General features: G+C 36.5%; 1 protein-coding gene across 1 annotated transcript; it reads left to right on the top strand.

Moving 5' to 3' along the window:
* Nucleotides 1-8,474: 8,474 nt before the first annotated feature.
* LOC128866934 (UDP-glucosyltransferase 2-like) lies at nt 8,475-10,485 on the top strand. Its single transcript, XM_054107987.1, has 5 exons — nt 8,475-8,534; nt 8,605-8,701; nt 8,760-9,212; nt 9,293-9,771; nt 9,939-10,485. The coding sequence occupies exons 1-5, from the start codon at nt 8,487-8,489 to the stop codon at nt 10,329-10,331; spliced, it is 1,470 nt and encodes a 489-aa protein (XP_053963962.1). The 5' UTR covers nt 8,475-8,486; the 3' UTR covers nt 10,332-10,485.

Here is a 10,485-nt window from a genome sequence, read left to right on the forward strand (position 1 = left end):
AGTGTAGATTAGACTTGACAATTGAATTATACATACATATATAAGTACACCCACATCCATACATGGCAATGTACATATGTATGTACATATATTCATTGAATAATTATCCAGAGCATGCCTGCAGCAGTAAGTAATTATTATTTTATTCAAATCTTCAAAATCTAAAGGGTATTTCAAAAGACGCGCCCAAATGTTGTTTTAAAATAAACATGTACAAATTTAGGCACTTTCAGATTGCATTATTTTTATTCAAAATACAGCTCTTATCAATTATCTGTGAAAAATGACATCATTTAAATGCCCCCATGAGCACGTCTATCGGTAATATCCGCCAAACAGTCGATTCAGTAATGCCTAATTGTTAAGAACGTCGAGATATCGATGTTGAAGATTGTTCAGCAACACAGCTACAGCAGCAATATTCTCGAAGGAACGTCCAGTTTTTGGTCTGTCAGTCATTTTCCTATTCTTGAAAGGAATTTTTCCTTTAAATCTTTTCACCAATCTTTGAAAGCTCGGCTCATTCTGACAATAATTTGAACCAAAAACTTCACGAATTACGCGATATGTTGCTCTTAAATCACGCAAAATTGTACATCTGTCTACATAACAAATATCAAAGATGACATGAAAAAGGTATCGTGTTGGAATTATGCACTGCTGACGTCTAAGACCCTTTAGTTCTCGGCTTCTCTATTACCAGTTTTCTCTGCAACTGAAGTGGTTCGTCTTCCACCCTTTTTGTCGTCTTCTTAAAAATATCAGTTGCCAGGGTATAGGGTGGGCCATGTAAAATTTGCCTTTTGAATCGGCTATAAAAAAAACTAATCAATATTTTTTCTAACTTTTTTTTTATTTTGAAGATTGAACATTGTCATTTTTGAATGAAAAATAATATCGTTCAAATGACTGCCACGACTGGCCGATCAACCCAATTTTTAAGCCCATTTTCGATTATTTGGGCTCCAATTTCATGAATGGCAACTTCGATTTCGCGTTTTAAAGCATCAATCGTCTCTGGATGGTTCGCATAGCATTTGTCCTTAACGGCTCCCCACAAAAAATAGTCCAACGGGCTTAAATCACATCTCCGAGGCGGCCAATTGATATCGGAATTTCGCCTGATTATTCGGTTTTCAAAAACGGTAGTCAAAAGTTCGAGTGTAGCTTTGGCAGTGTGACAAGTTGCACCGCCTTGTTGAAACCAAATGTCGTCGATGTCATCCTCTTCAATTTTTGGAAACAGCTCGTTGAACATGTCACGGTAACGCTCGCCATTTACTGTAACCGTGGCACCTCGCTCATTTTCGAAAAAATGGCCCGATGATGCCGCCAGACCAAAAACCGCACCAAACAGTGACTCGTTGTAGATGCATTTGCTTCTCTACAGTAGCGTGTGGATTTTCTGAGCCTCAAATCCGACAATTTTGCTTATTGACGTAGCCACCGATGTGAAAATCAGAAAAGAAGAAGAAGACTCACCACTTCGGAAATAGGTTTTCAATATTTCCCAATTTTGTTCAAGCGTATAGCGTCTCATTTCGTAAATGGCAAACCTTTAAGTAAATTAAGAACACATTTGACATGTCATTTGTGTTACCATTCTCAAAAAAATAGGTGGTTCAAAAAGCAAACGCTATATAGCCCACCCTGTATTTCTAACATGGCGATGTTTTACGAAATGAAAATTGTCGAATATCCTATATAGAAAAAATCTATACGTACTTGTATGCAGAACATAATAAAGTGAAAAATGCATTTGAAGTAATCGAAACAAAACAAGTGGAGAAGTAATGCAATTTTCAAAGTATTTGGGCATCTTTCAAGTATAAAATAACGATACATTTTTTGAAATTTCTACAGTGGTCCCACTGCACTAGTAGAACAAATTACTGGTTAAGTACTATTATGGCCACAGCTGTCGAAAATTTGCTCATAGACGATTCTGATATATTAAATGTACTTAAGTATATGAATATATATGTATGTAGATAAGCAATTATTTTGGAGACGAGATAGCAAAGGTGGAATTGGTCAAAAATATAACTCTGTCATAGTGTATTATTTTTCTATTTTCATAGACCACAGATAAGTGTTGCTAGTAGCGATTAATGTTGGCAGAATTTAGTTGAAAACACGTCGCAATTCTTATATAATGATGACCTTGCAGCCGTTTAATGACAACCACCTCGCGCACACTAAGATTTCGTTTCGAGCGGTGTTGGAAGATAAAGGGGTGTTTTGAAATAAATGAAATAAGTTTTTGTGACACATATGAATTTTCCTGCACTTTTTGAGTGTAATTTTGCATTTAAATACTGACCATATACAAGTAACTAGCACCAGTTCACTATCTAACTCTGAAGGTAATGTGAAAAAGTATAGGGTATTGTATGTTGTGTATTGTAAATGCCTCGTCTGCAAAAGCAGAATAGAAGAAAGCAGAAGAAGTAGAAGAAGAATTTTAATTTGAACTGTGATAACTGCATCAGAAGTTTTCACATCTCTCGTGGATATCATTTATTGTTAGCACAAATCTTATTAATCATTGCTTTACAACTTCATTTTTTCTACTGAGTGCAAGAAGGCTGCCATCCTTCCTATAGCTAAACAGAGCAAAGCTACTAACCCTAGTACTTTTCGGTCTGCAACCATTGTATCAGCCTTTTCAAAGGCATGCGAGTCATTGATGGAAAGACAAATTGCATCATTTGTTCAGAAAAGTAATTTATTGACCCCACTGCAATTCTGGTTTAGATCTAAGCATATCTGCTCTACACCCCGTGAAAAATGGGTGAAAAATACTTGACTTGTATAAATGGTCTAGTGGAAGATTTATGTATTATATTACAATTAAAAATGAGTTGTGTGCAATTTCCCAAAGGGCCTATGATAACTAGTTTAGCTTAAAAAACTAAATTTTAAGATGCTAAACGAGTTACAGACTTCCAAATACCTTTATGAGAAATTAAGACTGATGAGATTTAATAGGCATCCAAGTCTAATTGAACTCTAATATTCTACTTGGCTTCATCAATGTTCTTCATTAACGCTGTGGGGCTTTGGAATTCAGAATCTGTAAAGTCTGTGATCAGTGGGAGTAACTACAATGGGGTAATACACAATTACTTTAATTTTAAATAAAACCCAAAGGCACGTAATAATACATGACCTGAAAAGCCCTGGGCCGAACCAAGAAAACACGTTTATATTTACTTTTAAATATATATACCGATGGCTCATTTTATCACTAAAAACTGCATGGTGCCGACACCGTTTGCACTCATGCACCCCCACATCTTTACCTTGCCACCACCGTGCTTAACTGAACTTATTGTGTTATTAGGGTGCAATGCGAAATTCACTTTTCGTCACACTTTATTACCATAATCTGGCTCAAAAATGTTAAATTTATGCCCATTGCTAAATATAAAACTCTTTATTACGATCAATGTACTTTTTTGGGAAAACGCTTTTTTCGCTTAATGCGGGAAGATATACCCAGCAGCTCTAACGTTCTTCGCACAGTTTCATCACTAATGTTTATTCTGTTAATCTCAAAGAGATTCCTATTAATTTTTGAGACAGAAGCGCGTGTCTCGTTTCTAATTTTTTTGATAATAACGGCCTTATCGCGGGACTTAATTTTTCAGGCCTTTCTGATCGCTGTATTAAGTTTAACGAATTCCTCTGCAAAATCTGTGGATGGTTGAAACGCTTCTTTTTCTGTAACTTTATTTCTTTTTAAATGTTTTTTCCTCATTTTGTAAGTTCAAATATTATTTCTGTTTTCTTCAAAGTAGTTTCTTTCAACTTTTTACCCTTATTTTAAACTACTTCTCCTATTTTATTACACACAACTACCGAAATCAACGAGTTCTACTAAGAGAATGAATCTTAAATTCTACAACAGTGACGTGCGTTTATGTGGATAACGGTACCTTTACAAAGCCTATTTTGCAGTTTACACATAATTTATTCCATGAGATGTTGAATTATTTCTCCCTAGAGCAGAGTATGTATTAAAAAATTAAATTTCGAATGTAAACCCAAAATAAAATAATCTGTTTTTGGACTTTTTTCCGAATACTTTTGAGAGACACTGCTATTTCGTCTGGTTTTCTTATCCATCATAAGTAGTGTTGCCATCTTATGTGAATATATTGATATGCACATGTTAACAGACATACAAATCTTTGAATCAATTCTATTCAATAAATAAAAATAAAAATAATAAATAACAAATTTAATTAACATAACTTAGGAGCTAACTGAAGGTATATTGGACAACGAGAGAGTAGACAAATAATTGAAAATTTTTGGGAGATGAAAAAAATGTTTTTTTTTGGAAGAGTTCTAACCGAGTTTCAAGAAGAAATCCGAGAAAATGTTCAAAATGCTTTAGGACCAGATCAAATTTCAAATACATAAGTTAGTAATTTGGTCGTTGTTTAAGACCAAACTAGTAAGCTCCGTAAAAACATTAGGAAGCATCGAAGGACAAGTCATGGGTTCACTACCGAGGCAATGTGACTACTCAGTGCTAGACAAGTAAATCACTGTTAAATCAACTGCCTTATCCCCGGATCTTGCGCCACGCGATCCACCCACTTCTATTCCCTCAACTTATTGGAGCACTTTTCAACAGCTCCCACATTTAAAATGTTTCTTTGAAGAAGTACAGTCCAATGATACCTCCAGCCCATAAACCGCACCAAACTGTGACCTTTTCTGGATACTTTGGTAGCTCTTGCAATTCTTCTGGCTGATCTTCACTCCAAAATCATCAATTCTGCTTATTTACGTACCCATTGATCCAAAAATGAGCTTCGTCGCTGAACACAATTTTTCCATTCACCAAAAATTCTGCGTTGCGGTAGGTCGTTCGGCTTCAATTCTTGCACCAACTGTATTTTGAAAGGCTTCACACCTAAATCCTTTCGCAAAATTTTCCACATTGTTGAGTAACAGAGGCCCAATTGCTGCGAACGGCGACGAATCGATAATTGATGGTCATCATTAACACTGACCAATACAGCTGCGATATTTTCTTCAGTTCGCACTCTACGTTAGCGCGTTGGTGGTTTGGTGTCCAATAATGTAAATTTGGTTCTAAATTTAGTCACAGTAGCTCGAATAGCCGCCTCAGTGGGTCGATTAAACTGACCATAAAATGGAAGAAGCGCGCGATAAACTTTCTTAACAGATAACGCATTTTTATAATAAAATTCAATGATTTGCAAGCGTTGTTCGTTTGTAAGACGATTCATGGTTAAATTATAGACCAAACTGAAGATCTTTGACACTGAAACAAAACACGAAACGTGCGTCAACTGTTTAAACCAAGTGTTTAAAAGATAATAGCTAAAAATCACCCATTACAATAAAAAATTTAAAGGTCACGGCAACATCTATTTGGTTTTAAATATAATTTAATTTCGAGGCACTGAATCTAAAAATCACGCTTACTCCGATACGTATGTTGGTATGGGAGCAAATAAAACAAAATTTCTGTAATAACGAAGGTTGGCAACTCCTTTGGAAACGTATAAGTACTACTTGAAAGTCTTAGATGCATAAAAAAATATTTTTAAGACTATGCAATAAAAATTAGTTATTGTAGCTATCTTTCGACTTAAATGAAAGAAAATGAGCTTATATGACTTTAGTACAAAAACTTATTCCACAAAGTGCAGTGGCCTTGTTCTTAACTTAGTGATACAAACGAAAGGAAAAGTGAAATTAGATTTTTTAAAGAAAGAGCCGTAGGGAATAAAAATGGTAATTAGATGGGAGTCCATAATTTGTGTTTTTTTTTATTTTTTGTCTTGTGCTCTGTGAAGTTATTCGGCAATTAATTGATTAAGTGATGAATGAAATTGTAAAAAATCCAATCGTCAAAGTCGAATAAGTTGGTGCGTGACAACTATTCGGTGGGGTCTGCGTTCGAAGCTTCGGGTATTACTGATAGAAAAAGGTGGTCACCTCTCGACAGGCAATAGCATACCACCGAGTCTATTTTCTCCCCCAATCAAAAACCATTTGCTCTGCGTAAGCGGCATAAAATTGCAGGTCCCTTCATTTGTTGGAAAAAGTGCATACCACAAATAGGAGGATGAGTTCGGCTAAACACACCACACAACAGCAATCACGATCATTGATTCGATTCCAAAAGATGACAGAAAACTATAGAAAAAACCTAAAATTCATGTTTGAAAACAAAATCACAACAAAATTAAAATAAGGTGTAGTTCGAATTACAAGTTCAAAGAGTCAAAATCGGCCGGTGAGATAATGTCTACTATCGAATGGAACTCAATATTTGGCAATACTACATTACACTTCTAGAATAACTAAAGAATGTCACTCAGATAAAAAAAGGGAAAGTGGACTCGAGATGGACTTATTTGATTCAACAGTGCGACTGTTACCTAGAGTCATTTAGCGATGACTACACTACTCAAGTGTGGCCCCAAAGCACCTAATTCCCCCAGAAAACGGATTACAGATGATGAAATGATGTCGGCTATTTGTAGCCTAAAAAACTGATCACATGCATGCACCTCACTGGAATTGACGAAAATTCTTACACCTACGGAAAACTCAAAGAGGAATAGATCGAAAAGAAAACAAAAATATTTGTCTTTTAATCTCCAACCCCTTTCCTCTTTGTTCTGCCTGCTTCTGATCTCCTCTAGCAGTCTAACCAGCACGGAAGTCTGCATTAAAGCGTAATTGTCGATAAAAAATAAAAAAGAAAACAAGGAATTAACCAATATTATCACACTACGCCTATACAGATAGGTCTAAACGAGTTCGCTCTTAGATACTACTGTGGGCAAAAAGTAAGGTGCATTTGGTTGTAAAATGAAAAGTCTTTATTTATTCTTGTAAATCAATTTCATACCATTCAAAATAATCCCCTCTCGATGAAATACACTAATGCCAATGATTTTTTCAATCCCCGAAACATGCCAAATAGTCTATTTCCGGTATAGCCATCAGCACCTTCTTCGATTCAGCTTTAATCTCCTCAATCGACTCGAAACGCGTTCCCCGGATAAGTCTCTTGAGTTTTGGGAATAGCCAGAAGTCACACGGAGCCAAATCAGGCGAATACGGTGGTTGCGGAACGATATGCGTGGAGTTTTTGGCGAAATGGTCACGAAGAACGAGTGCAGTGTGAGACGGTGCATTATCGTGATGCAAAAACCAAGAGTTGTTGGCCCATAATTCTGGTCTTTTTAGACGAATCGCTTTACGTAAATGACACATAACGCTCAAATAATATTCATTATTAACAGTTTGGCCAGGTGGAAGGAATTCATAGTGCACCACACCACGAAAATCGAAAAATACTGTCATCATGACCTTTATTTTTGAATGACTTTGACTTGCTCTTTTCGGTCTGGCCTCGCCTTTAGCTCGATATTCGCTTGATTGGTCGGTTGTTTCAGGGTCGTAAGCATAAATCCAAGTCTCATCACCCGTAATGATGCATTTGAGCTTGTCCTGATAGTCTGAAAGCTTTGTTTCACACTCATCAACGCGACGACTTTTTTCCAAGAAATTGAGAGTTTTCGGTACCAAACGAGATTTGACTTTTCGTAGGCCCAAATGGTCTTTCAAAATGGTTTTCACAGATCCTTCTGATATTCCGATCATATCAGTAAGGTCTTTAACAGTCAACCGACGATTTTTGAGCTCAAACTCCTTCACTTTATTGACGTGTTGGTCATCTGTTGACGTCGATGGTCGTCCGGAGCGCTCCAAGTCATCACCACGTTCTCGACCCACTTTGAAGTCTTTGTACCGCCTATAAACATTTTTCTGCGACATTGTCGAATCAGCAAATGCCTTCTGCAACATTCTAAACGTTTCCGCAGCCGAAATTTCATTCCGCAACCAAAATTTGATGGTACTTCTCTGCTCAATCAAATCAGACATTGTAAAAATCGAAAAATGACTCTTGGTCGTTTGGTAAACACAAGTGTAAATATATTACTGATAATGACATTCACATGAAAGTTGGCCCAGATGTTATTAACAGTGCTGCCACCTCATGAAAAAAAATAACTAGAGCGAAATTTTAATCCCGCGAAGTTTGACAAATAAATTCACCTTACTTTTTGCCCACAGTAGCACTTACTGTATACGAATAATACTCGTAAGATGGTTAGTGGCTAGTCGTCCAATGTCGTTCTCCTATATCATCTCTCGTTGAGTTAAATTACCAATATAACCATTGGTATATTTTTTTTTATTATAATTATTAGTCATTAATTTGTTTTGTATATTTTAATATAACACTAAGCTAACTTATATCTTTTGAAACATTTGTTAAATTTTATTTTTTCTTAATTTCCAAAAAGTTTTCAAGAATCGTTTTTTCTCTATTGGCTCTGGTTATCCTAGTTGCCCAATTACCTTCTAATGATGGTGCCAAAATACTCGCTGTGTACGCATTCCCAGCCAGAAGTCACTTCATGATGCATCGTGCGCAGATTAGCGAGTTAGTTAAACATGGCCATCAGGTAGATTTATCATTTTATCTAAATTGTAGTCAATGAAATTACACTAATTTCTCTACCAAATTATCAATAGATCACCATGATAACCGCATTTACGCTAGAACCACATAAATTGGGCAGCAACTACACAGAGATACTTATTGAACCAGTATATGATTACTGGAAAGATGGTGGGCTTTTTATGGCAAATATAAAATACTTAAACTTTAAAACTCTTTCGCCTTGCAGTACCAGCAGGAGTAAGCGCGATCTTTGATACAAAAAATGAACCATCAAATGCAGTGGCAACCTTAAAAATGTTTGGCGTAACTACCACAGAACATGCGCTCAAACAGCCCAAAGTGCAAGACATCATCAATGCCAAACAAACCGAAGGTGTATATGACTTATTATTGGTAGAACTATTCCAACAAGAAGCATTTTTAGCATTGGCCCACGTCTACAATATACCAGTCATGAGCTCTGCAACATTTGCCCAACAATTGTATATGAGTCAGATGTTTGGCATTATAACACCTTGGTCATATGTGCCTCTTGGTGTACTAGGATTAACCGGTCATATGACTTTCTGGGAACGTGTAGAAAATACCTATCATTCATTGTATCATGACCTTTATCGAGAATTTAAAACCTTCCCAGAAATGGATGGGCTGGTGAAGAAATACTTTGGACATCTACCGAGTAAGAAACTGAAAATATTTCGGAGGGATAAATGAAATTAAAAAGTTAACCGATGTGCCTTATTTTCACCTCTTCCACAGTTAAATTCCCAAGTGTCTCGGCTATGGATAAGAATCTCTCTGCTATATTAATTAATAACTATACACCGCTATCATCGGCCGGTCCCACAATAGATAGCATGATCAATGTCGGTGGCATACATATTTATCCACCAAAGCCACTTTCCACTGATCTACAGAAGTTTTTGGATGAGGCAGAAAATGGTGCAATTTACTTCAGTTTGGGCACTCAAGTTCAGAGTAAGGATATGCCTCCAGAAAAGCTACAAATTTTCCTTGACGTATTCCGTCAACTGAAACAACGTGTCTTATGGAAATTCGAAAATGATAGCATTGCAAATTTACCAAAAAATGTTATGATAAAAAAATGGATGCCACAAAATGATATCTTAGCACACCCTAATGTGCGCGTTTTCATCACTCATGGTGGGATGTTTGGCACACAAGAAGCGATATATCATGCCGTGCCAATACTAGGAATGCCATTTTTCTTTGATCAGGTAAATTGCAATTGCAGGATTTTAATCAGAGATTGATAAAAGGGCATTTAGAGTTCTAGCGCGAACAGCCCTATTCACATATTGGTCAAAAGTTTTGAATACTTGAAAGCGCATATTTCAGTACAATATTTTTAACTGTCTGAGTGTTTTCTTTCTTCTCCACATAGTATCTAAATTTGAAGAAAGCTGAGCATGGTGGCTACGCCATTACTTTAGATTTCAACACACTTACACGTGCTGATCTGAAGAATGGTCTGCAGCAGTTGGTCTACAACTCAACCTATCGTGACACTATCAAACGGATCTCGCGAATTTACCGCGATCGTCCCATGGGTCCACGGGAAACGGCACTTTACTGGATCGATTATGTGATACGTCACAAAGGCGCACGTCATTTGCGCGCTGCTGGTTTGGATTTGAAATGGTACCAATTTTATTTACTGGATGTTATCGCACTGGCTGTAGCTGTTGTAGTTGTAGCGCTCGGAGTTGCGCTTGCGTCATTGCGATGGGTTTTACGAAGAATCAAGGATGGAAAGATCAAACAAAAAGTGCAATAAAAATATTAACTATTGGAATTATCCTTTTCTGTTTTATGGAAAATGTTCGCAATATGTATATATTCTAAACATCTACTGTACTGTAATGTGTATTGACAAGTTTTGACTATTTATTTGTTTTGTTTTTGCTTGTAAAATCATATCATTCGAAATC

Source organism: Anastrepha ludens, chromosome 6 (genome assembly GCF_028408465.1).
Source record: "Anastrepha ludens isolate Willacy chromosome 6, idAnaLude1.1, whole genome shotgun sequence".
Classification (NCBI taxonomy): domain Eukaryota; kingdom Metazoa; phylum Arthropoda; class Insecta; order Diptera; family Tephritidae; genus Anastrepha; species Anastrepha ludens.